The 27997-nt window shown below is 41.8% G+C and overlaps 1 protein-coding gene across 4 annotated transcripts; it reads right to left on the bottom strand.

Moving 5' to 3' along the window:
* Positions 1-11: 11 nt before the first annotated feature.
* On the bottom strand, positions 12-27850 carry DCAF17 (DDB1 and CUL4 associated factor 17). Of its 4 annotated transcripts, none has more exons than XM_084800143.1 (14): positions 27475-27848; positions 27034-27137; positions 21584-21674; positions 18065-18201; positions 16292-16370; positions 13825-13914; positions 10972-11076; positions 10560-10665; positions 8064-8206; positions 5032-5141; positions 3037-3124; positions 2275-2358; positions 1106-1261; positions 12-388 (listed from the first exon to the last, which is right to left on the bottom strand). In XM_084800143.1, exons 1-14 carry the CDS (start codon positions 27598-27600, stop codon positions 245-247), a joined length of 1563 nt encoding a protein of 520 aa, XP_084656269.1. In that variant the 5' UTR covers positions 27601-27848; the 3' UTR covers positions 12-244. The 4 variants fall into 4 exon arrangements, 3 of the variants coding, with proteins under 3 accessions (XP_084656269.1, XP_084656271.1, XP_084656270.1); XM_084800145.1 differs by having other exon boundaries at positions 27429-27527; XM_084800144.1 differs by having other exon boundaries at positions 27419-27525.
* Positions 27851-27997: the final 147 nt, after the last annotated feature.

The following is a 27997-nucleotide window of genomic DNA, read 5'->3' as shown; positions in this document are numbered from 1 at the left end:
CATTTTTTATAATTCCCATTAGCACCTAGTCTAAAAGTTTCAAAATGCTAAGCCTCTTGGGATAGCATCCTAGAGAACATTTACATAAAACAGAGTCCTCACCACCGTATGTGGCAAGAGTTTAACCTAGTCCTTTGAAGTTAGCACAAGGCCTGTTCTGGAAAATACTGCAGAATGTTCTATGCAGATAAGGAGGGCAGGACACAGTTTCACCAATGTCTCAAGTTACAACGATCTCACTGTCTTAACCACTTCTGTTGACAATTTCTTCTTCCTCTTCTCCAGGGTCACAGACCATCTGGTAAACATAGCAGCTGAAGATCCTGTTGGGTTTCTGTTCAATGTGCAGCACCAAATCTCTGTCAAAGTAGACTTCATGGCTATACGTCTGTAACAAAACACAGTCACATGGCATCTGCTTTTCACACAATCCTATTCACTGCTGTGCCACCACAATACCACAGCACCCACCCTAGGCACCTCCCTATGTACACAGATGTGGAAGAATTGCCAGAAGTGGAGTTTTCATCATTTATGTACATGAAGATGACTAACGGGAAAACACTGAAGACTTAAGAGAATGGAAAGAGCTCCGGACTTAGGAGCCTGAATTCGCAGTTCTTTGTCAGCACCAGCAGCTCATTTTAGGTGGTACTGGGAACGGAACCCAGCATCTCTGGTATGCTAGGCTGATCGGTACCCACTGAGTTATATCCTCTGTACATTGATATTTTATAATGTCTGGAAGAACAATTATTTCCAAGTGCTGGAAACCCAACTTGCCTGTTATTAACTAACTGTGAAAGATAACTACATAATTTCATTTTTTAAAAGAAAAGTGTTGCCAAACTTATGATTGGTAGTAAAATAAAAGACTACAGTAAGGGAACAGCATGTCTCACAAAGTTTTATTTTCAAGGATACTGGCAAGAAGGTATCCCTAACACTAAGAAAAAGAAGGCTTAGAAGTACTCATTTTGTCCTGCATGTTGGGAAGTAACTTCTTTCATGTGGTCCAGGGTGAGCCTGGACTGATAGGACACGCTCTAATACACAGCACCTGAAGGAAACCCTTACAACTCAGTCTCCCCAAGGTGATACGTACCACATCCCATGACTCCACCAGTGGGATGCTTTTGAGTAAGGTTCCATACTCATTGCAGTGGAAGTCCAGGTGAGCTTTTCCTTCAGCATCTATCTGAGTGACAGCTACTACAGAAAGCAAGTCCAGCTCATCTTCATAGTCCACGATTTTGAAAGTCTTGGGGACAGATCAATAAGACAGATAAAAGTAGGGTCAATTCCAGTTAATAAGCTAGGACTAGTCCTACATTTTAACTATACTCATTCTATCACTTATGAAAAAATGACAGAAGGAAGAACAAATGCATGAGAGAACCAGTAGAAATTTACCTCTATAATATCTGTAAAACACGGTGACCCATTTCTGGGGGTTAAACAGAATCCAACGGGCTTGGCAAACAACCAGAAAGACCACTGGATCCCTTAGGGCTGCAGCTACAGGGCTTTGCAGGCTGCCCACATTGCTGCTACATGGGTGCCGGGACTGGAACTCTGGTCCTTGTGATTGAATAGCAAGTGCTCTTGCCTGCTGAGCCACCTCTCCACCCAGAAGTATCGCCAGCATAACCTCAACTTACAGTTGCCAGTTTTCTGTTTTCCTTTTGTTTCTATGGGGATTGAAACTAGGAGCTCATGCATGCTACTCAGGCACTCTACTGCTGAACTACGTTCATCACTCACCCTGAAGAATTTGCCTTTAAATTCCTTATCTTAAGGGAAAAAAAAAAGTGTAGCTGGGTGGTGGTGGTACAGGCCTTTATTCCAAGCACTTGGGAAGCAGAGGCAGGCGAACCTACAGAGTAAGTTCCAGAACAGCCAGGGCTACACAGAGAAACCTGGAAAGCAGAGGAAGGCAGTGCTCTGTGAGTCCAGGACAGCCAAGGTTACACAGAGAAACCCTGTCTCAGAAACAAACAAACAAAAAATCAAAACAGAAAAGTAAATCCATGCCTCACAAATACATTAAGCTAATCATGTTTTCAAATTATTTTGGCCTTATAAATGTTACTACAAATAAAATTGTTTGAAAGGTTCCTGTAAGAGAAGGTGGGGTGACAGTGACTTAACCAGCCCCTGCCACCCCAGCGTCCTGCCTGCAGGCATCTCTTACTCCAGGGTCTGCCCCAGGCCTGGGAAGCACAAATTTGAGTGGAAAGGACAGTTAGACTGTCATCTTTGGCTCACAAATACCTCTTGTTCTGGGTCATCATCCAGACGGTTGATGTTTCTTCTCACCACGCGTCCAGAAGCTGTGACAGTGACTAAGCTTTCATTCTATGAGAGGGGAGAAGGAAGGTCAGGACATGCCCCACTGCGTGCATGCAAAGGCGACAGTCCCTGGAACAACGCTAAACCAGCTGGCCTTTCCCAGCACACACAAGCCTTCAGCAAACTGAGAAAATCCCAAGTTTAATTTAAATTTAGTTTCCAATCCTTCACTCAGTGAAAAATAATTTATTTTAATAAAGGCTTTAAATGGATAAATGCTAGAATAGGCAAAAATTAATTAAAGGTTATAGATTTGCTCTTCACTCATCCTTCTGGCGGGGAACTCAAGGTGGATCTGCATTCGGAAACTTTGCTCTTCGAGGGGCTCAGCTTACACACAACAGGAAAACGAACCAGCTGCAGTTAGGGTATGGTATTACCTGGTTTTAAAGGATTTATGCCCCACCTAGCCTTCAGTTTGCACAGCTATTTAGAACCAAAGATTGACAATTCATCACTAAAAAATTTGAAGAGAGAAGAAATAGAAAGAAACAAGATAAACTCAGTATCACCAGCTGTCTTCAAGCCTCCTACGTAAGCTGGGGTAAGACTAGCTACTCATGCAGACCCAGCCAACAGCTGCTGGAGAGCTGTGGTGGCGACTGCAGCCTAGCAAGCGAGCATGCTTACTGCAAGCTACAGACACAGTTCTATAGAAAGGATATAAAAAAATCTCTCACTTACTCTGTTTTCTCTATTGGCCCAAATGACGAAATCTTCAGAGATCTGATACTGAGAACTATTATTTTCTACCTCACTTAGCTTCAAGACTCTGGAAAGGAAAAAGAATCCTAAGAACTCAAGATTGTGAAACTCCATCAATCTGCCAAAGCTGACCTCAAATGAAACTCCCCAAATGAAAATTGCAGCAACGCCCTTCTCTCCACTGACTAGTCTGTCACATTAATCTCATCGCTAAAAATCCATAACCACCTTCACACTCATATTTGTGAAACAGAAAAGTGCAGCTGTGACAAGCGGTACTGACACGGGCAACGCAGTGGCTTGCTCAGTCCTGAACCAGCCTAGTGACACTGCAGAGCAAGCCTCACCTCTCCCTCCTGCTGCAGGGCCTGGGTGTTTCCCGCCACATTAGAGGCTGCACTGTTGTTTCGGTAGAACACATGGCTAAGAACACTATTAGAGTTAGGGTGAGAGAGACAGGACAGCGATGAGCTGCAACGCAGGACTTTTCACAAGAGAGCAAAACCTGCGGCCAATAATACCGTTTCTTTTAGGATCATATTTTAAGATTTGGATTTAAGTATAAATGATCTCATGGATCAAGCTTATTAATCAGAGAAAATAAAATAATTTGCTTCCCACCCACAGAAATCTGTTCGCATCGTTAAAAAGCTTTAAAAGCACAATGTTTTCAAAGCTTAAGTTCCTTAGGCAAAGAAAACAGCAAGGAGAGAGAAGCCACATGGCAGGGTGACTGGGCACTTCATAGTTGCCAGTGACAAAGTCATCAGATGATGTTTTAAACCGACAGAAGAGTTATCTCAATTAGTGGTACTATCCAAAAAATTTTAAACCTGGGGAAAAGACAGGCATGGTGGTGCCCACCTTTGATCCCAGTACTCAGGAAGCAGAGGCAGGTAGATCTCTGAGTTTGAGGCCAGCCCGATGTACAGAGTAAGTTCCAAGACAGACAGACAGGACCACACAGAGACCCTGTCTCAAAAACAAACAAGCAAACAAACCAAAAAAAAAAAAAATTCAAATTTCTGTTGTTAGACCAATGAGTGGTCTGGGCTAGTACATAAACTGAGGGGTGGAGGTGGGAGGGAAGGGTAGACTATTTCCAGTTTTTGAATCAAGGAAATAACTAGCATCAAACAGGAAGAAAACTTGAGTGAGAAGAAAAGACGTAAATACTGAGGATAAGCTTCAGTTCGTGGGAGTCTGGGTCAAAGATCAAAATCATGGGACTATTTTGATGCCAGGGAAGCCAGATGAAGACCTTTGAAAGCAGAAGGTCAGCTGAACAGCAACCAGGAAGCAAACACTAGGCCACTTGCTCAGGACAAACTCAAACCTTCGCCTTTCTCTGCAGGGTACTGGAGACTGAGGCTGAGACCTCACTCACTACAGGCAAGTGCTCTACTGCTGAACTGCATCTCCAGCCCCTTTTTATTTAGAAACAAGCTCTCACAAAGCTGCCCAGGCTGGCCTTGAACTTGCAATCTTCCTGTCTGGACCTTTTGGGCAGCTGAGACCTCAGGCCTGGATCAGCTTTGTTCGTTCTCATTAATCCTAGAAAATTAAGACCCAGTTAGGTGTGTGGCATGCTCCTGTGATCCCAGTGTGCATAGAGGCAGACTGTGAGTTCAAGGCCAGCCTGGGCTACAGACTCTGGCAGCCGGTATGAGCTACACAGCAAAACCCTAAGAACCTGTCTTTAAAAAAAAAAAAAAACTTACTGAGGAAAAGGATAATCTATAATTCCCTTTCATTCATTCACATATCATCAATCAAGGGACTTACATGTAATACTTATAAACAGTAATGGTAAAGCTAAAGAATAAAGCCAGATTATGTAGACAACAGTCTCTCAGGAAATAGTCCACACAAGGGAATTTTTTTCACATAATTACAATGGTTTCAATTGAAAAAAAATGCAAATATACGCTACAAAAATTGCTTTTAATTTTAAAGTGCTAGAAAATTACTCACTTGACTTGATTTGGACCAACATGTATTATTCTTCCAGACGCGTCAGGATGGAAATAGATCCAGTCAGACTCCAGTGAGCAACACTCCATTTCTTGGATTCCATTTTTTGCCTGAAGTTGGGAAAAAAAAATATTGAGGACAGAGGTTAGAAGGGTAAATAATTTTCCAAATCGTCTAGCCCTCTTGGTAGCTCGAGGCATAGGAGCTGGGAGTGGGGGCGCGTGTGAGGGCCGACCGAGGACAAACAGACACGAGGACGCCAGTTACTCTGCGCCATGCTGTCACCTAAGCTGCCATCTCTCGTGCCTGCACTTCATATTGGGCAGCGGGGATGCTCTTTGTCACTAATAAATTTGATTTTACTAATACTCAAAACAAGTATCAATAGCAACCCCATGTTATGGCTCCTTAACCACAGACTGACACACAAAGAAAGCAAGTACTACTAGCCTAATGTTTGGAACCTATTAAACAGCAGATCTGACTCCAAAGTCCATGAACTTTCCAGTATTATACACATGTAGTTCCCTACAATCTCCTCCTCCCAACTTTGTCCACAACACCTATCAATCAGAAGAGCGGGTGACACTCACACAAACACGTAACCAAACAAGAGTCTCTGACACAGGTCACATAAGTGCCTTAAATAAGTTAAACATTAAACTTTCATATCTAAGAAAACAGTTTAATACTGATTAGCACTTAAGACAAGAATAGTTTTACTCCAAAATATGTAGGTATACTTAGGCATTAAAATAAAGAAGAAAGCCAAGTGTGGTGGTGCACGCCTTTAATCTTACTACTTGGGAGGCAAAAGCAGGCAAAGCTCTAAGAGTTCAAGGCAAGCCTGGTCTACATAGTGAATTCCAGGACAGCCAGGGCTACATAGTAAGACCTAGTCTCAAGAAAGGGATGGGAAAGTGAAAGAAAAAAACAATACCATATGCCACAGGATCCACGTGTACTCACAAGCTTTACCTCCTACAAAGCAGCCCCGGGAACTAATGCATGCATTAACTTCTGGCTTTGGCAGTTCTCTATAAATGTGCTGAAACACAGGCCTAACCAAATGCTGTAATTGGTATTAGACAGTATGTGATATGTATGATTAAAAACCACTCATTTATGAAAGGACACATAGAGTCAGTTCTTATATACGAAGGTCATATGCTAAATTATAGGCTATACATCGTGTAAGGTTTGACTGGATGCAAAATTAGCTGGGACCGAGAGTAACAGGTACTGATGGTTGAAAAAAGTCTTGGTGGAGAGGTGAACAGTCCAACCAGAATTTGTAATGGCAGGAAACAGCCCCTAGAAAAATTTCTGTAAATTTTATAAAAGAGAGTTTCACTGGGAGTAGGGGGACAACAGGAACTGTTACATGTGACCAAGATGTGAGAAAATGGAGAGAAATGTTTTCTTGCGAAGGACAACAGACATGGTGACCCATGACATCAGCAGGAAAGGATGACAGGGTCCAAGAACACGCTGACCTTCAACATGGTGACAGGTGGGACCTGTGACTTTAAACACTGCTAGAGTCCATAGTGACAGACTGTGCAGAGCCCTGGAAGGCATGGGTGAGGAGTAAACTTAATCCAGTTCATAAAAAGAAAATTTATCTGGTATGACAAGAGGTTTCAGTAATAAACTACATTAAGTCAGCAACAGAAGCAAAGATGAGGGCCACAGCATGGGTCAGTGGGTAAGTGTTCTCTCGGCAGCCCAGTGATGCATAACGGGGAAAGGATCTTCCTTTGGGGAATATAAGCAACCTGATGGAAGAAAATGTGTGGCTATGCTAGACTTTAACCAATTGCATGAAAAAAAAATCAGTGAATAAATCATATTTTGAAAGAAAATTAAGATGAATGTAATAGGTAGAAATTTTACTGTTTTGCCTTGAGCCATTTCTTCCTGTGGCGCCAGAAGCAACGTGAGGAAACCCTTGCCAAGGCGCCATTCCAGTGCCAACCCCGTGAGCTCCAGAACACCATCTGGTTCTGCTCTCTTCAAAACCAACAACACATTCCACAGCAGTTTCAGAGGCAGCCCGGACCTATTCTAGCCACAGTTCCCACAGTGGCATCTGAGACATGTTTTCTACAAGAATCCTGCAACAAAACTCTTCACTGTGTATGGTGACACACAGCTAACAGTCACAGCACTTGGGAGGTAAAGACGGGAGTTATCAGGTGTTCAAGGCCAGTCTTACCTATACAGTGAGTTTGAGGTCAGCCTGGGCTACATGAGTGTGTAGGGGAGGGGGACAGGGGAGGGGGGGGGAGAGAGAGAGAGAGAGAGAGAGAGAGAGGGAGGGAAGGAGGGGGAGGGAGGGAGGGAGACGGGGTGGGGGGGGGGGAGAATATATGAATTGAATGAGAAGGCAGAATTCTTAGTGCTCTAAGACTGTCCAAACAGTTGTGCTTTAAAATTGTGGGTAACAAAACACTATTTCCTATGTTCTGTGTATTTTAAATTGTTCACAAATGCTGGGTGTGGTGGTGCATGCCTTTTGTCCTAGCACTGGGGAACAAGGCAGGAGGACTCTGTGAGTTCCAGGCCAGCCATTGCTACATAGAGACCCTGTCTAAAATCATAAAAATAGTTCCCAAATTAATGAAAAGGTAATTCCTAGACCTATAGAGCTATTAGAGAAGTAGAAAATAAAAGTTCTAATATAAATTTACTCCTAAAAAGTTGAGTACTCTGGGCTGGAGAGATGGTTCAGAGGTTAAGATCACTGCTTGCTCTTCCAAAGGTCCTGAGCTCAGTTCCCAGCAACCACATGGTGGCTCACAACCATCTATAATGAGATCTGGGGGCCTCTTCTGGTGTGCAGGCATACATGCAAGCAAAAGGCTATATACTTAATAAATAAATAAATCTTTTTTTTTTTTTTAAGTTGTCAGCCTGGTCTACAAAGTGAGTCTGGGACAGTCAAGGCTACACAGAGACCCTGTCTCCAAAAACAAAACAAAACAAAACAAACAAACAAAAAAACCCAAAGTTGAGTACTCATGGATTACCAAGGAGTTATCTTTTAGGGCACAAATATGGAAAACTCCTTTCTGCTTCTTCTTGTTAGGTGTGATGATGTAGTGCCAAGGGTGGCCTCCAATCTGAAACGCATTCTCCAGGGATGAAACTTCAAAGAGTGGAGCTGGAGAGTCTGTAAAGATGAGCAAGAGAACTTTATTAGCTTCTTATCCTGGGTAGACTTGCACCAGTCATTAACTAGGTTCAATCTTTCTTGGTACATATACATATTTTACTAAGTTCCATAATGAAAAATGACTATGTTTGAGGGAATAAAATGTAGTCAGAAAAGAGGTCTGTTGCTAAGAGACAGAAAGCTAGTAGAAAACAAAGTAAGGCTGTAAGCTAACTTTCTAGGCATGCATTATGGTGGAAATGTTTGACCAATGTGTGAGCAGACCCCAAACAGCAGCAGCAGCAGCAGCAGCAGCAGCAGCAGCAGCAGCAGCAGCAGCACAGGCTGGAGGTGCTTACTGTAGGGGGCAAGAGAGGCAAATCCATAATAAACGACCTCCATTACCCAGGATCTATGTACAAGACTCTGGGTGAGGCACAACACCAACTCGCTTAACAATGGTAGCAGGTCATTAGCCTAACAGCTCTTTCAAAGGCAAGGAGACCTCCACATTACAGGCTACAGGTATATACCAGCAAACCCTACAGAAGCTGTGCCGAGTTACACTTCCTGCACAGAAGCAACACTGGTCTGAATAATGCCTCCCATTTATTAGGATGAGTCTGCCACAATGGAGAGTTTATTAGAGACCGGATATCACTACTAGCATTACCATCAAACAAGTTAATTTTTATAGACATATCCAATCAGTCTCTTGAGCATCAAAGAAAATTTCTGTTGGTGCTTTTTTTTCTTCCTCTTTGATCTCAATTTTAATTACAACATAATAGATCCACTCAACACACTGTGAGGAGAAGGTACTGCAGAGAGCTCATCTGTGGCCTCTGGCTTAGGAAGCCACTCGGCCTAAAGGGGTTTTCTCAGAAAGATCACTCATGTAAGAGTTAGATGTTAAAATGGAAATGTGTGCTTTGCTAGGGCTCTTCTTACTTCTGAGAGATGTACACAAGAGAAAAAAAAATCATGAAAAGTAGCTCACAATCATTAGGATAGAGGAGAAACAGGTAAAGGTGTAGATATATCAAATGTATTTAAGTCCTTAAACAACTTTTAAGAAAAGGAAAATATATGTAATAAACAAAGGCCTTTTCAAGTAATAAAAATATTAATATCCCAACATAATAAGTCAAAGAGTATGTATCAGTAAATTATGAAAGAAATTCAACTATCACATGATAATAAACTCAGGTTTGGTTCCAGCACTTGCATCACAACTACCTGTAACCCGAGCTCTAGGGGGGACCTGGTCCCCTCCTCTGGCCCCTGGGGGCCCCACACATGCACACAGTGACTTACATACAGCAGACAAAATGCTCCCAGGAGTTTTGTGAGCATGTTTATACTGAACACAGGAGGTATTTCTAAGGTTAGGAGGTATTGCTAGCTTTCCCTAAAACTGCTCAATTCACTTAACAATGAATCTTTTCTGTTTGTTTTTTGTTTTGTTTTGTTTTTTGAGACACGGTTTCTCTGTGTAGCCTTGGGTGTCCTAGATGCACTTGGTAAACCAGGCTGTCCTCAAACTCATAGATCTGCCTGCCTCTGCCTCCTGAGTGCTGGGATTACAGGCGTGTGCCATCACACCCAGCTTATAGACTATGTTTTTAAACATTATTATTTTACTTTTTTTTTTTTTGAGACAGGATCTCATGTAGCTCAGGCTGGCCTTCAATTGCTGCTTTCCTTATGTAGCCAAGGATTACCTTGAACTCCTGATCTTCCTTGGCTCTATTTCCTAGGTGCTAGGGTTCTAGGGATCGTCCACCATAACTGGCTCAGGGAGTTAGTTAAATACAGAAAAGTTAGCTGGTGTGGTGGAGCATGCCTTTAATCCCAGTACCCAGTATGCAGAAGCAGGTGGATGGCTGTGAGTTTGAGGCCAGCCAGGTCTACAAAGTGACTTCAGGACAGCCAAGGCTGTCTTGAAAAATCAAACCAAACCAAAGCAAACAAAACAAAACAAAAAACAAACAAATAAAAAAACCCAGAAATCACATTTAACTTTCCTGTTTATTCTTCCAAGGTCTAGGATCTGCTATATGTAGTTGGTAGACATGGGTAGACTTAACAAAGCTAAAAACCTTAAGTTATAAGGAAGCTAAATTGGGATGAGCTGGTGTAACTCATCATTTTCTAGTCAGGGATGCAAGTGTCAGAAAGGCTCAGCATCCTCAGGGCTCTACTTCAATTAACAACACATAGAATTTTGCTGGCGCTTATTCACAGTAAGGGACACATATGCTGTAGGGAAGTAAAGTGAGTCAGAGAGAAAAACACGGAAGCTTACAATGCAGAACCATTTATATGAGCACTTACTTTAAGGTGAAATGACACTGTGTAGCAGCCGTACCTGTGATTTTAACATTACAAGGAATGCCAAAAGGAGCCTCTCCTACAGTCCCAGTAGTCCCGCCCTGACTGCATGCACACCCTAAGTCAAGTTTCTGCTGCATGAACTAAAAACAAAGCAAAACAAAATGGTGGCTTTAATGCCTACTTATTCGTTGGCTGGAAAGAAAATAAACTTTACATGTACATGATAGAGAAAATGTCTTCATTCAAGGATCTTTCTGTTTATCCTCCCCACCCTTCTTGTGAAGGTTACTGTATTTTCATATTTCTATAGTAAATTTTATAATCGAAACTGTATGAGCACCCAACTTGTTAAAAACAGTAACAAAAACTACAAAACAAGCATCAACAAAAACCTTCTGTCCAAACCTCACACTAAGTGTAGCATGCCCAAATGTGGTTTCCTCTACCTGTTCGATGATGGCTTGGAAGCTGTACAGCCTGACTAGTCCCGAGCTGTACATCACTATCAGTATTCCGTGGGACAAGGTAGCATCTGTGACATTCGTGAAAATCTAAGGGAAAAAGCAGATATCACCTAAGAAAGGACCAGAAGGCCAATACTCTGAGTCATCAACATATTTGCATTTCCTGATTTATAGTCAGGTCGTCTTTGCAGCCTCACATTAAGACTTAATTAGGATTTAGCAACTCGAGGCTAGAGGTTATTAGAGGCGGGCAGTAAGTCATTGGATCCTCAAGCTGGAAGCTTGTATGGAGGTACTGCACACAGGGCTCAAATTGCATCCATTTTCTGTACAGCTTTGTCAATACACAGTAATTAAACATTCTGCTTTTCATAGAGCAGTGGTATGCACTGAGGCCATGTAATTTTAAATGAGTGTTTATCAGTACATCCAACAGAGACTCATTATTTATACTAAAATATTCTTCATAAAGACAAATGTTGATAGCTGCTGAGAGGCAAAAAGATTGGCTCTTGGAAAGTAATTATAAGAGAAATCGTCTACTGCAGATCCATGTGTATGTGTGTGTGTGTGTGTGTGTGTGTGTGTGTGTGTGTGTGTGTGTGTGTGTGTGTGTGCACGTGCGCACGCGCGCGCACGCTGTGTTTTCTGTATATAATGCATGTGTGTGTAAGTAGGTAAGCCCCTGGCCACAGGTGAAGAACAAGAGATGACACTAGATGCTCTGTTCTACCACTCCGTACTTTATTCCCCTGAGAGACAGGGTCTTGGTCTCTGAATCTGGAGCTTTCCACATTTGTAGCCGTGGCCCAGCAAGGCTTGGATTAACCTCTCCTGTCCAGTGCTGTGGTCACAGGTACACATGGCCTGCACTTTATGTGGGGGCTGGGCATCTAAAGTCACGTTCTCATGACTGCATATCAAGTAATCTTACTCACCAACTCATCTCCCTAGTTCCCAACTCCAGATGTTTGTGTGTTTTTTGAGACAGGATTTCTCTGTGCAGCCTTGGCTGTTTGGAATTCAGTCTGTAGAGCAGGCTGGTCTTGACCTCAGATTTGCCTCTGTTTCCTGAGTGCTGGTACTAATGGTGTGTGCCACTGCCTGGCTCCAACTCCAGATTTTTATCATTACTATATTCTCTAATTTCTAGTAAGGCTTGATTTCTCAACTGCATTAAAAACACCATACAGACCAAACCCCTACAGACATTTATCTAGAGTAAGACTTTGGCTTATTGGTCCCTAAAACTTCTTATTCTTGAACCTTGGGATGATTTTCTATACAGCTCTGAGAAAGAACATGATTATGTGCCTATTTTAATATTCAACAAAAAGCAAGGCAGGCTTATCTTTTTGCATAGTACTGCAAAGTATAGAGGAAATAAAAATCCATTTTGATTTCTACTCAAGAAAGATTCCTCAGTGAAGATGTACCATGGTGATAAATAGCCTAAGTACATGACTGCTCAAGACCCTCACCCCTGTACACTTTCAATACATATAAATATGTGAAAGATGTGCTTTAATCCATATTATAATAATCAAAACCAAATTTCTCAAATGACTGTGTTGGATACATAATAAACAGGAACAACTTTGACTTTGTCAGTCTTTTAGTGTTTATTCCTCCTCAAGAATGTAATACACAGAATTACTTAATCCACAAGCATAAAGAAAACAATGAAGTTACAAATTGGTCTTTTTGTCATTTTCTTAGAAAGATAATTATGGTTTGCTTTGCGTTGGGTAGCTCCTAGCTCTTTAATTTCCCACTCCTGGTGCCACACTTTGAAAAGAAGTCCTTGGGTAGTTCAAACATTTTAAAATTAATAAATAGCTGTTCAACTTCTACTAGAATACACTGCCACAATGTCTTAAAATATTTAAAGCTGCCTAGGCACAAAATAAACAATAAGCGATAACTAGCATTATTCTTTAGTTTATGCGATTTAGTATAAGCTTTCAGAAAAGGAAATGTTCAAATCAATTTGTCTTGTTTGTGAGTGACTACTAGCTGATCCTCAAGATTTTGTCTTCCACCATGTTATAAGTTATAAGTTAACAACTTGCAGAAGGTCCCCCGAGATAACTCTGCACAAAATGAAAATCTTTAAAAAGAAAGACTAGTGACTTTTACTCAGTTGAAATTTGGTCTTTTCTTCCTCCCATATATTCCATAAATCAAGATAAACGGGATCATAATAAAACCTCAAACTGCATGAGTTAGAGAACGTATGTACTCCACTGCAGGTCTTGTTCATATAATAAGCAAGTTTTAGACCTATACCTTGTAATTAAAATGAGACATTTTGCTGAAGCTTAATGATCATTTTAGCAAGCTTTGAATTATTCCTTTTGAAAAAAGTCCCTTAGGCATTTCATGAATTTATAAACTAGCAGTGTGTTAATGAGCACAGGTTTCCAGCACTAATGACAAGCAGCCTGAGACACCAGACCACGCAGGCAGCTCAAGGGCTGGCTCCGCTTCTTCTCCAGTTGAATGGTCACACTTTGCTATTAAATAAGACAGATCAGTAAACACTTCATAGACAGCACATTCCCAATCAAAACTTCTAAGAAAATGAAGATATTATACCTAGCTGTCAATAAAATATTACAACTATGTAATGTAGTGTGGTGGTGCACACCTTTAATTCCAACACTTGAGAGGCAGCAGCTGATGGATTTTTGAGGTCAAAGCTAGCCTGGTCTACATAGTAAGTTCCAGGTTATCCTGCATTAAAAAAAGAAAAAAAAAAAAAAAAAAAAAAAAGAAAGAAAGAAAAGGAAAGAAGGGGGGAGGGAGGGAGAGAGGGAGGGAGGGCGTTCTTACCTTTTTGTTGATCTCTAGAATGCCTACAAGTGAGAAGGGCAGAACCCGGAATACTGCGAGGTACAACAAAGCAGGCTGCTGAGTGCCTGCCTAGGAAGAGAGAATAGAATTATGGGCAGCTCTAGCAAGTACTTCAGAAAACACTTATCTTCATGAGTTCAAAATATACATCTGCCCTAGCATTCATTATACAAAAGTTTTCAGGAACTGCCATCAGTAAAGCATACAGACTTGAAATGTGCACTAATCCCCCAGCTCCTCACAGACTCACAAGTATGGAAACACGAAACTCTCCAAAAGGAAACTAAGGAGTTCTTCTATCAGAACACTGAGCATTGGTCCTGTGAACTGGAGTTCTAATAATGAAGCTAATCAAAGCACAGTGGCACCATGGTCCAGTCACTGAAAGGGCCATACTGGTAGGACTGTACTGAAGACAGACAGTGTGTCAGAAAAAGTTTGAATGATTTATCAGCTTGAAGAAGAGAGCTCCTTTATCTTAAAAAACAAGTTCCAAGCAATTTATTTCCACTATGGAATGCAAAGTAACCTGTTTACTTCTCTAGTGTAGAATTCCAGGGAGTATTTTCATTTAGGGATGGCACAGCTATTGACCCCATCACAGCAAAATTCCACTTGAGCAGAAACAAGGTTTGAGTACCAAGACTACCAATCAAAGGCTCAGGAAGTAAAAGTTAAAACACAAACAAATCCAAAACCAGTGTGATCTGTCCTCTCAAAGAGACATACTTTTACTAATCTCAGGTCTGTGTTCCTAAACCTAAGGGCAGGTGTTAATTTGTATGTCCTGCCCAAGAACTTGTTGGCTAGTGATTGTGGGAACAGTCTTGAATGCAGAAATGCTTACAAGACTTAATAACATCATCAGGTAATAAATAACCTTCGTACAAAGCACCCGCACAGCTAGACTGTTCTTTAGGTAGCACATTAGACCAGATATGTCTAGAATTCTCCTGAAATGTTGTGTTACTTTGTTATAGTCTTTTTGTTTTTCGAGACAGGGTTTCTCTGTGTAGCACTGGCTGTCCTGGTCTCACTTTGTAGACCAGGCTGTCCCTCAAACTCATAGGGAGCGATCCACCTGCCTTTGCCTCTCAAGTGCTGGGATTAAAGGCATGCACTACCACAGCCGGTCTACAGTCTTTCACTTTTAGAAACTTTCCTTCACCAAAGCACAAAACAACATACTATGTGTGAAAAGAAAGCAATAGATAGTATCCCTTTCTTGGGCTGGCCACTTCAATAGATGAGGAAAAGGCCAAAGAGAGCCCAATAAAAGTATGTGGTTATGCTATTAATACGATTGGGCAAGATGCAGGAAATATTTATAAATGACCATCATTAAAAGTAAGCTTAGGTCTGGAGAAATGGCTCAGTGGTTAGGTGTTGGATCCCTGGAACTCACAGGGTAGAAGAGAACTGATTCCTCCATCTGTCCTCTGTCCTCCTCTACAAGTGGCCCTAGCCCCACACATATAAATAAGTGTAACTTAACAGTTGTTTAATGATGTTTAAAAAGCTAACCAAGAGCTTATTTGGCTCCGTGGCACACACAAAGACAAAGAAAGCAAAGGAGAGAAGAACAAAAGGCCGAGGGCGAAGGAATGGGCTGGAGGTGATAAGGGAACACCTACCTGATGTGGTTATTCAAGCAAGGTAACAAAAACAAAAACCAAAAAACAATTTGTTAAAAGGTTCCTAAGCCAGGTACAGTAGCACATGCTTGCAATCCTGGCATTTGGCAGGCTGAGGCAGGAGGATCTCAGTTTGAAGATAGACTAGACCACACAGTCAGACTTTGTCTCAAAAACTATACCAAAACATTAAACACCCCAAACAAAAAGGCACCCCAGAATTCTAATTACCTAACGGTCAATGTGACAGGAAAAAAATTTAAGCTATGTTTGAAACACAAGGAGGAACTCGAATACACATCTTGCCAAAAGTGAACAGAAAATAGTTGCTTCTTATTATAGTTGTTTTTCATATGTCCTGTCCTGAGATAAGAATAGAAAACCTCCAAGGAAAAAAAATATGTATTTTATAAAAATGTTCAATAAATATTTTCTAAGTAGTTCCTTACCAACAGAAATAAGTTTCCTGATAGGTAGTTCTAGGCTTTATAAAGTCTAGTAAATTCTGGGTGACACTTTTTTTTAAAAAAAACAAGGTCTCACTATGCAGCCCTGGCTGGCGTGGATCTCAGAGAGCCTCCTGCCTCTGCAAATGCTGGGGTTAAGGGCCTGCACCTGAGGCACGTAGCTCAGCACTAGAGCACCGTCATGCATGTGTGGTTCAATCCCCAGTCCCCAAAATAAACACATATCAAATAGAGAAGCCCATGAGAGCAGCCCGCTTCAAATTTAAACAGTACTCTCCCAACACCAAGGCCACTAGCTTCCACAAGTGGGCCAATCCCAAGGACACACTGTTCAACGCTGCGGACCTGGCGAGCCGCCACCGGGCCTTTGTTCTGAGCCGACTTGACTGCGATGACCTCCTGAGGAGTGTCCCAGCTCAAGTACCTTTTGAAAGAACAAAGAGGAGTTGAAAGTTTGAGATCAGTCCCTATACTGAAAATCAAAACATTATACTTTATTTGCTTATTTTGGGCAAATATTATTATTTGCTATAATTATCTTTATAATTAAGATATTTTAACTTAATTTATAAAAGTAATATATTTTAAATAGCTTTAGCTTTTCCTCTAGATTCTCATATGATACATCTCTACTTAAATTTTAATTCTTCTAGAGTCTTAAATAATTCTTTTCTAATAAAAAAAATTTTTTTTTGAGACTAGCCTCATGTAGCCCAAGTTGGCCTTGAACTTGGTATGTCACTGAGGATAACTTTGAAAGCCAGATCTTCCTGGCTCAGTCTTCTAAGTTTTGAAGGATTAAGAGCATCTGCTACCATGACAGTTAAAAATTGATTCTGAGGAGGGTGTTGACATGGCTCGGTGGTTAACAACACGTGTTGCTGTTGCAGAGGATCCAGGCTCAGTTTCTAGCACCCACACAGTGGCTCACAACCATCCATAACTTCAGTCCCAGGAGACCCAACGCCCTCTTCTCATCTCCATGGGAACCGGGCACACACTACACACAAATACACATACAGGCCGAACACCCACAAAAAATAAATAAAATGAATGCATCTATAAAAACATTTTTAACGTAAGAGCATTCACCCCTTAGACTGGGCGGAACCAGGGCTGGGGGCCGCTCACTGGGAGAGTGCTAGGCCTGTGTGAACAAACCTGGCTTCAACACCAGTCCAGAATAAACTGGGTGCAATGGTGGATGCCTGCAGTGCCAGCACTTGGAGGGAAGAGGCAGGAGTTCAAGATCAGTTTCAGAGCCAGTCCCCAAAAAAACCACACAAACAAAACCCACCCCCCCCAGACAGACAGACAGACAGACAGACAGACAGACACACACACACACACACACACACACACACGTGAACCATTTCCAATTTATATTTATTTATTTACTTATTTTGGTTTGGTTTTCAAGACTGGGTTTCTCTGTGTAGCCCTGGCCATCCTGGAATTCCCTTTGTAGACCAGGCTGGCCTCAAACTCAGAGATTCATCTGCCTCTGCCTCTGCTGCGATTAAAGACGTGCACCATTACACCCATTTCCAATTTAAAATGGGAGTTACAAAAAGTATTTAAAAATATTACTTTTACAAATTGCCTACTCACATTCACTCTAAAATTTCTATTAATTATAATAGCTAAACCTGCACATCTTAGATCGTACTAGAATGGAGAAGCCATGAGCCATCTACCCCTAACTAGTGCATAAAGGCTAATTACTCACTGGGAATACAAAGATAAATAATATAGGCCACTGCCTCAGATCCTCAAATAGAGCAAGGCGGGGGAACAACGAGAGTAGTTTATACAAACTGGGATCATAAATATACGGGGAAACCAGGACAGAGGGTAGGACTAAGGAGGCGCTAACGATGTCCTGGGCTATAGGTCTCAATGTTTTATTGTTGTTGTTTGTTTGTTTTTAGAGACAGGGTTTCTCTGTATAGCAGTGGCTGTCTTGGACTCACCTTGGAGTCCAGGCTGGCCTCTAATTCACAGCGATCCACCTGCCTCTGCCTCCCAAGTGTTAGGATTAAAGGCATGTGCCACCACGCCTGGCCAGGTCTCAAAATTTTAAAACAAATTTTTAAATAATAATCTCATAGTTAGTACCTGAACTTGCAATAGGAAGCAAGGTATATTTTCTCCAGGATTTCCCCTGTAGTTGCTGATATACGAAGCAGCCAATTATGAGCAGTCAGTGCTATGAGTGAGGACTTATAGTCTGATGGGTCAGGAAGTATTTCTCCCTAAAGAAAAAAAAAAAAAGTAAAAACAAAGCACTTGGCTATGAACAATCTCAGTACTCTATGTCCAAAGAAACCATCTAGTACACAAATAAAGAAGGCAAGTAAAGACACAACTGTAGATTGCTACTTTAACTATTTTAACCATTTCTTAACGCTTTTAAAACGTATCATTATTATTGTGTACATATGGGCACACAAGCCACAGTGCACATGTGGAGATCAGAGGACAAGTAGGTGGACCCAGTTTTCTCCTTCCACTTATTTGTTTGAGACAGGGTTTCACCATGTAGCCCTGGCTGGCCTGGAAATACCCATGCAGACCATGATGGCCTCATACTCAGAGGGCGCCTGCTTCTACCTCTTGAGAGCTGAGGCTGAAGGTGTGTGGCACCACGCCCAGCTCTCCTCCTGCCTTTATGGGGTCCTGGGGCTCAAACTCAGGTTCTCTGCTTGCATCACTCGGAGCAAGCGCCTTTAACCACTGAGCCATCTCACCGGTCCAGTCTACTGTGGAAGGGAAAGAGGAGCAAACGTGTTGATGTTCCAGAAGTAAAGCTTTGAGTTGAGAAGTTGAAACAAATGTGTTATTAGGTAAAACACCAACGGGAGAGAAGAGGCCAGGGCCTCTGCGTAAGCTACAGAGCTGTCTTCCCTTTCAAATTCCAGGGGAACAACTGTTTCTTTTAGTTTGCTTGTTTTGTTAATTTCTGTTGTTTCTTAGGCAGTCAGTCGCTGTATAGTGCAGACTGACTGCAAACTAGTCCTCCTACATCCATGTGGATGTTGTAGCATTTAAATACATTAACTGCTTATTTTAACTCATAGGCAATGACATGAATGCTTTTATACCACAACAACCCATGCATCATTTCAAGTAGATCTTAAGGCTATATCTACTATTCCTACTTATTCCATTAAAAAGACATTTGAAACAAGTATATATTATAGAGTTGAACTATTTTCTTAAACTGAAAGTGGCATTTCAAACATTATCTCAGACACAAAACAAAATAGAGTGCTAATTTAAAAGTAGTTTTGCATTCATATATTAGTATAGTGTTCCTCTGAGTTCTTCATAAAAAATCCATGTCACCACAAATAAAAACAAAATCATTTAAATGTTTATGGAATGAAAGTAGGAATTAAGTTAACTTTATTTTTCCAGGACTGCTCTATATTTTGGGTGTTTGAATTGGTAAATTCAAACTTTCTCAATTAAGAAACCTATCATCTCTCTAATCCCCCTCCAGAAAAATAGATTAAAAGGTTTTAAATTGTTCAAGGCACAATTATTTACAGCTTTCAACTAAAGAAGAAGAAAACAGGCTTCTAACTTTCTAAATCTTAAAAAGGAGGCTTCTATGAAAAGAGAGTAATTATAGGGGGTTGACAATTTAAAAAAATTACAGCTTTATGGAAAAACAACAGCCTGGAAAAAATTTAACATTAAGTTCAGAATATTGCTGCTTGTGGCTTAGACAGTACTTTGGGTTACAGACTGGGAGCGCTCTTCTCTTCAAGAGCGACTGACAAGTCTCTCACAGATGTGATTAATTCGCCGCAGCGCTTCCTAAGAGAACTTCTTAGAAATGATGGTATGAAAACTTAAAAAAAGAGAACTCTAAAAAAAGAGCTGTGATTAAAAAGAATTTGTAAGTTTGACAATCATTGTGCTTGCTAGCATTATTCGAAGCAGTGGTATTAAAGACTGAGGGGGAATTTATAAATATCCTTGTTTAATCTTTAGAAGTTTCAGTGTTCCCTATTTATTTTTCCCCCCGGACCAATTCTTCCTAGCTTTTCTGTATCTGAATGCTAGCATCTCAAGGAAACAGTGTCCTGAAAAGTGCAGGCCAGGGCAAATGCTAGCCTAATGGGATGACTTTTGCTACTGTAGTTTTAAATTTTATACAATTATTGTCTAACTACATTCACAGGTGGAATTCATAAGAATCTACTTTCAAAGATCTATATAATATTTACAATAATTTATTTCAGTCTAGGAGTAGAATGATCACAAATACTAGGAATGATTATAAAGTACTTCATATTGTTATAAAGCTTTTCATCAGTTTCTAACTTTATAAAATTTATAAATTATTTCTAATTTAAAAATTTTCATAATAAACTGACTATAGTGGTGCAGGCCTACAATCCCAGCACTCAGGGGGGATGGAGTCCAAGGTTAAGCTCATCCTCAGCTACAGATGAAGTCTTTTTTTGTTGTTGTTGTTTCTTTGTTTTTTGTTTTTTGTTTTTTTTGAGACAGGATTTCTCTGTGTAGCCTTGGCTGTCCTGGACTCACTTTGTAGACCAGGCTGGCCTCGAACTCACAGCAATCCGCCTGCCTCTGCCTCCCGAGTGCTGGGATTAAAAGTGTGTACCATCACACTCGGCTACAGATCCAGTCATAAGCTAACATGGGCTCATACAAGAGCCTGTTCAAAATAAATGAATTCCAAATACTGATTTTTAAAAAATTACCTGTGCATGGGAAGTAAGGAAGACAACTACTGCACCTCAGTCCTCACTTACCCTGTGTGGGCCCTGGTGGGTGGACACAGCTCATCAGGCCTGGCAGTGAGCACATTACCTGCTGAGCTATCTTTCCAGCTTGGAATGATGATGTTTTTAAAGATAACTTTGTAAGGATACTGAAAAGACACATTCTCTTCTTGGCTTTTCTAAAGATCTGGGAATCACAATCATTTTTAAATTTTATCCTTTAAGTAACACACTAACACCGACTAGTTCTTTTAAGCTAAAATGCTTTAAAGTCCATCATGGAAGAGGGGGCAGAAAAGCTGCGGAAGCCAGCTGGCCAGCACATCTGCTGAGGCTGTGTTTTCTATATGTCAGGCGCTGCACACATGAGATCTAACAATGCTGCTGCCTAAAAAAGACCTGCACAACGACAACACTAGAGGGACATCCGGAAATCTCATAAAGCCCCACCCTAAATGAAGAGCTACAATTAATGGCTGCTAAGAGAGGGAAAGTCAGCCCCCGTGTCAGGGACTCCTCCTGACAGGGTATCCAATCCAAAGTCAGCCCTAAACACAAATGCATATGAGTAACTGTAAATGGACTCAGCAGGTTCTGTTTATGCACTCTGTGTGTGTGTGTGTGTGTGTGTGTGTGTGTGTGTGTGTGTGTATGTGTGTGTGTATCATAATCAAGAAGAGGACATGAACTTGAGAAGGAATGTGTATAGGGGAACATGGAAGGAAATCAAACGGGGAGGAAGTGGAGCAGAAATTATATAAATACATTACTCATGCATGAATTTTTTTAAAAAAATGAAATAAAAGTAAAATTACACAAACAAACATTTAAGTGTGTGGGGAGCTTTGAAAATCAATGCTCTAGAAAGAAATCTCACCACTGGGCATTCCCATAATAAAGCATCCTCAATTTTTTCTGATTTGGAACATTTTGGCATTTCATAAAGTTTTCTTGGCTCTGATGCAACACTGGGTAAAAAAGAGAAAAAAAGCATTATTATAAATTTTAACCTAAAGCAGTCTGCTCGGATTTGAGACATTTCTTTCACACGTCTGTAGCGCCAAATTTCAACTTTCTATTGTTTTAACTGTTCTGGTTTTTTTTCTGATCACAAATTCATAATACATAAACATAGGGGAAAAATCTAAAAGAAATAAAATAAAATCATTTATAACAGGGTCTGGAGAGGTGGCTCAGCAGCAGACAGCACTTGCTACTCTTCCCGAGGGCTCAAGTGTGGTTTCCAGCACCCACATGAGGAAGCTCACAACTGTCTGTGATTCCAGTTCCAGGGGATATGATGCTCCTGGCCCCTGCAAGTACCTTCACTAACACATGCATGTGCACACAGGCACATACACATAACTAAAATTAATAAAAATATTTAACATAGTTTATACTATGAAGAGGAATTTTAACTCAGAAAATGGCTGTGCTGGCAAGAGATCACATTCAAAGACCTTCTAGGTCTATATGATCCCACTGCAGTACAGATACACTTTTAATCCTAGGAGACAGAGGCAAGCAGATCTGAGTTCAAGGCCAGCCTGATATACAGCAAGTTTCAGGTAAAGAAAAGCTTAGGTCCAGGTGTGGTGGTACATGCCTTTAGCCCCAATCAATGAAGGCAAAGTTAGTTTATAGAAGGAAGCACCCGTGTTTGAAAGTGATGTCTAATTGAGTAGAAGACAAAGTGACATCAGAGAAAGATTTGACAGAATAGAATACTCTCAACTCTCACAACAGAGGGAAAGGGAAGCTACTTAAGTGAGCAGCACAGAGGATGAGGGAGAGAGGAGGCAGTTTTACAGAAAGAGGTTGAAGAGAGAACAAGCTAGTCACAGGTGAAGACAGAGTGAGCCAGAGGATGAGAAGGAACCAGAAGATTAAAGCAGATTACCAAAAATAGTCTGAGGCCAACCTGAGCAATTCAGTTAGAAGTTGAGAGTAGCCAGTTGAATCGCCCAGTTTGGAGAGGAGTTTGAGCCAGAACAGCTGAGTTGAACCAGCCAGCCAGAGTTCAGAAAGTACAAGAAAGGGTGAGCTTATTCAGCAGTGAGTCTCAGAGGCTGGAAGCATTCTAGGACTAGATTAGATTGTATGGAGGCCAGAAGCCTCCAGAGCCAGGCCTAGGCTCATTAGGTGAATAAAAATTACTTTTACAATACTACAATAAAACCACTTAAACACACACACACACACACACACACACACACACACACACACACACACACTTTGGCTTACCTTCCATTTTTCCTTATGTAAATGGAGTTACCTGGACTTTGCTTTACAAAATAGCATTATATTGAATTCTTAATTAAATCCTTAAACATTTACTGTAAATATCTGTTGAATCCAGTGAGTTCATTCTATTGCTCTGATACTTAATAATATATATATATATATTTTTAAAAGGTCCTATTATGTGTTGGCTAGTTTTATGTCAGCTTCACACAAGCTAGAGTCACCAGAGAGGAAAGCATCAATTAGGAAATGTCTCTAAGATCAGGCTGTAGGAAAGCCTATCGGGTATTGTTGTGGGTGGTACCATCCCTAGTTCTGGGTTCTATATGAAAGTAGGATGAGCAAGTCAGTAAGCAACATTTCTCTACCTCAGTTCCTGCCTCCAGGTTCAGGTCCTGACTTTCTTCAGGGATGAACAGTGATGTGGAAGCATAACCCAAACAACCCTTTTCCTCCCCAACTTTCTTTGGTCATGGTGTTTCATAACCGCAATACAGCCCTGACTAAAGACACATTAGTTGAAATGAGCATTTGTGGATATAAAAGGAAACACATTTTAATGTAGATTTTATTCCTTTTAGAAATACTAAGTATGTACCCATTTCCACTGTCCTTGAACATTGTATCTTCCAGCAACTTCAAGGCTAGCCTTTGAAACATTTGAGGTCTTCTGTCAGGCTCCAGGCTTTATACCCAGCACTACACTCATGCACTCCCTACTGGGAAAGCAAACATTCTATCCTTGATGTTTACTTTCAAAACAGTATTGTTATGGTGCTAAGGCTGTTCTCAGGCAGTCCTTGCCTCAGTTTCCCTGGGCTGGGGCTATAGCCAGCTAGTCTCTCTTTCTCTGAGCACCATTGAGATGTGCCCATAGATGTTTTCTTTTTAACTGATAAACTTCACAGTTCAACAACTACTGTGAAGAGAAGCAATTTTGGGGATGACATTTTATTCACCTCTGATATTCTTCCAGTAACTCAAAGGTTTAAATCAAACTGAATATCACAGGAGTGAAAACAATTTCATGTGATGCTACCTGTGGGTACAACACTAAACAGCATGATGAAGAATGCCTGTATTATTTATCACTAAGACATTAATCAATGGCATTTACTCTAACTGAACTTTTTAAAATCAAAGCAACTGTGTCCAATATGGGAAAGCAATATGTTGGGTATTAACCGGTACCTCAGTCACTGTTAATACTACAAGGTATGATGATGAGCAAGCATCATGAACATGTAAGAGACTGTCCAGATCTCTATAGCTAGAACCAGAGACTTATAGACACTGTTTCAGAAAAACTGATGAGTGCAGTGGTGCACGCCTTTGATCCCAGCACTGGGGAGGCAGAGGCAGAGGCAGAGGATCTCTGAGTTCAAGGCCAGTCTGGTCTACAAAGTGAGTCAGGACAGCCAAGGCTACACAGAGAAACCCTGTCTTGAAAAACAAAACAAAACAAAAAAGTCTTTGGCTTTTTTTTTTTTTAAAGCACGTGAAGAAGCATTTGTTCAAGAAAACCTTGTGGGGCTGAGCACAGTGGTGCACACCTATAACCCCAGCACTCTGGAATGCAGAGGCAGGTGGATCGCTGTGAGTTTGAGGCCAGCCTGGTTTACAAAGCAAGTCCAGGACAGCCAAGGCTACAAAGAGAACCCCTGTCTCAGGAGGGGGGAGGGGGGAGGGGGAGAGGGGGAGAAGAGGAGAGGGGGAGAGGGAGATAGAGAGGGGAGGAGGGAGCGGGAAAGCGTGCAAGATAGTGTCACAGCTCTAAACTGTTATAACCAATAACCCAGGATCCTTCCCTCTGCTGCTCTGACTCAGAAGACACTATTTTCATCCAGCCCTAGCCATGTTTTGTTGGGGCTGAGTCCTTTGTTAGTGTAGTTGAAAACTGGGGTTCCTTTGTGCCCAGGCCCCATGGAGGCTCTACCTTTGGTGTTACAGCATATAAGAACAGAGCGCTGACTACACTTCTTCTTTATATGGTCCATACTGGCCTTATCTTTCTTTGCTGAGTATTCTGTAGAGGAATTTTAATTCAGAACATGGCTGTTCTGCCAGGAGATCACATCCAAAGACCTAGGGTCTCTGTGATCTGGCTAGAACACAAACACGCCTTTAATCCAGGAAACAAAGGCAAACAGATCTGAGTTCAAGGCCAGTCTGGTATAGAGCAAGTATCAGGTAAAGAAAAGCTTGGGTCTGCCGTCCAAACAATGAGGGTAAAGTTAGTTTGTAGAAGGAAGCACCCATGTTTGAAAGTGATGTCCGATTGAGCAGCAGAAAAGAAGAAGAAGAAGAAGAAGAAGAAGAAGAAGAAGAAGAAGAAGAAGAAGAAGAAGAAGAAGAAGAAGAAGAAGAAGAAGAAGAAGAAAAGACAAATCAGAGAAAGATATGACAGAATAGGATACACCCAACTCTCACGAGAAGAGAGAGGAAAGGGAAGCTACTTAAGGGGCGATACAGAGGAGGTAGTTTTACCCGGAGAGTTTGAATGAGAGAACAAGCTAAACTCAGGTGAAGACAGAACGCAAGCCAGAGGATGAGGAGCCAGAAGACTAGAGCAGATTGCCGGAGTTAGCTTGAGGCAAGCAGAGCAATTCAGAGGCCAAGAGAGAAGTCTTCTGGGAGAGGAGCTTGAGCCAGAATAGCTGAGTTGGGCCAGCCAGCCCAGAGCTCAGTAAGACAAGAAAGGAGCTTATCAAGCAGTAAGTCTCAGAGGCTGAAAACATTTTAGGCCTAAACTTCCAGGACTAGGCCGAGGTGAGCAACAGGCAAATAAAAGCTCCTTTTACAGTAGCCCCTCCACCTGAACTGCTCAGCTTTTACTATTAGGGAGGTCAGTCGCTCCAACTCCTGTGACCATCTCTATAGAGTTGGCTGGAAGAATCCTAATAAACTAACTCTGCAACAGCTGTGGAGAAGTTCAAGTGTATGTGCATTCTACAAAGCATTGGAAATTACATCCAAGGGAAAAATGGAGAGACATGGGTAAAAACAGCTTTTATTTGCCTGAACTGAATGTCATCTCCAAAGCTTACTGCTTCCTTCTGCTAACCTAGGCCTGGCCCTGGAAGCTTCTAGCCTCCATACAATCTAATCCAGGCCTGGAATGTTGTCAGCCTCTGAGATTTAGTGCTGAATAAGCTCACTTTTTCTAGTTCTTTCTGAGCTCTGGCTGGCTGGTTCAACCCAGCTGTTGTGGTTCAAACCCCTCTCCACGATGACCGGTTCCGCCTGGCTTCTCTCTCCGTTTCTCACTGAACTGCTCTGCTTGGCCTCAAACTAACTGCAACCATCTGTCCTAATCTTCTGGCTCCTTCTGGCTTTACCTGGATGCAGCATGTTCTCTCTGTAAAAGTGCTTCATGTCCCTTTCCTTCTCTGTGCTGCTCCCTTAAGTTGCTTCCCTTTCCTCTCTCAGATCCTCCTCTGATTCGTCACCTTTCCTGCCACTCAATTAGATGTCACTTTCAAACATGGCTTCTTCCTTCTGCAAACTAACTTTACCTGCTGTTGTTTGGGAAGAAAGGCATGTCCCACCACAGATGTTTAGAATATGCCTTAAGATATTTGCCAACGTAAAGGAAAGAGAGGCAACTCAGGTTCTTCATCTAGGTAACAGGCATGGAAGCATCAATTCAGCCTGTAGATGAGGCTAACTATTAAATATTATGTGTCTATAAATACTATATATTTATTTGAATATTCTTCTCTCTTGAAAAAAAATAAGTACTTCTAAGACACAATACCAATGCCCGCCTCCTAAGCAACATCTAATTATTTCACAACCTGTTTTCTCCACTCTGGTCTTTTAAATGTTATAAAACAGCAAATGGTGCTGAGCAACATATTCTTTTGCCAGTGCTATAATTTTGTGTGAAATCAGTATTTACAAAAATGAAACCTGTAACTTTAGATTTAACGATGTTTTAAAATCACATGCATTTTCCATCTAGTTTTATTATGGACTCTTTTTTTCATCTTTCTATTTCACTAAGCACTAAATAAGCCACGTGGTTCTATAAAAACTACAGCCAGGTGAATTACAGTGGAAAAAAATTTACCAAGAATTTACCTGCTGACACAGCACCGGTAATTGTCAAAATATATTCTTCCCCTCTCATAGGCTATAGGTGACTTGGAATGAGTTGTCCAAACATTCTTAAACTTAGTACTCTCCTGAAAGATACAAAGAATTTCAGTTTAGGAATCATTTTAGGTGGTAGTGTAAATCTACAGTTTTTAAAGTACATTGTTGTTTAGTGTTTCTCCCTCTGCCATACGTGTTGGTTTAATTGATGCCAAACTTGCAAACCGATTGTTTGCAGGAAGGCAAAAGAAGCTTTTTAAAACTAAGGCCACGAGGTGGACCGATGAGTACCCATTTGCTAGCACCCTATTTGCAGGGCACGAATGCCCCTCCCCGCTTATGACCCTCAAAGGGGAATCAGAGCGCGTACAAAACTTCACCCCGGCAGGAGGTTGGACCCCAGGCACACTCTAAGGCGGGCGTCACCTGGCACACCAGCGCCCGCAGGATGCCCAGGTTCGTCCTCTGCACCACACCCGCGTCGCGTGCGAAGAAGCCCAGAGCCCGGCGACTCAGCCTTTGGCACACATTGGCCTTCGGGGTCCGGCCCATGGAGGCTCCGGGTCCGCAGGGGCGCGCCCCTCACTTCCGCAAAGGGGAGGGGGGGGGCAACTGCCACCTGCGAACCTCAAGGGATGGCTGACGCGGAAGGCCCGCACTGGACGCTAGGGACAGAGACCAAGAGCTAGCGCCACAGGGGTTTGGCGGAAAGAAACAACCAACGGCGCCTCCCTGGCCTTTCCTTTGGCTCTCGGGATTGCCGCTGCACCTCGCCGCCCGCCGTAGCCACGCCCTCTTCCGGAAATGTAGTTCCCACGGCCTTTTTGTAGTTTTTTTCCGTGTTCCCTCCCCACTCTTTCTTTTTTCAGAACTACAATTTCCATCAGGCAAAGCGAGAACATGCTCCGCCCCGCCGCGCCCCGCCCCTCCCACACCCCTTCCCTCTCCT

Source organism: Acomys minous (assembly GCF_964271855.1).
Source record: "Acomys minous genome assembly, chromosome: 10".
NCBI classification, from domain to species: Eukaryota; Metazoa; Chordata; class Mammalia; order Rodentia; family Muridae; genus Acomys; species Acomys minous.
The sequence above is the reverse complement of the archived record's forward strand: the minus strand, read 5'-3'. Positions and strand labels throughout refer to the sequence as shown.

Coding starts and splice junctions, on each gene's coding strand:
- DCAF17 (XM_084800143.1), bottom strand. CDS start 27,600: ATGGGCCGGACCCCGAAGGCCAATGTGTGCCAAAGGCTGAGTCGCCGG. Junction 21,675..27,033: donor TACCGGTGCTGTGTCAGCAG/GTAAATTCTTGG, acceptor TTTTTTACCCAG/TGTTGCATCAGAGCCAAGAA. Junction 389..1,105: donor TGGTGGAGTCATGGGATGTG/GTACGTATCACC, acceptor GTTTTGTTACAG/ACGTATAGCCATGAAGTCTA.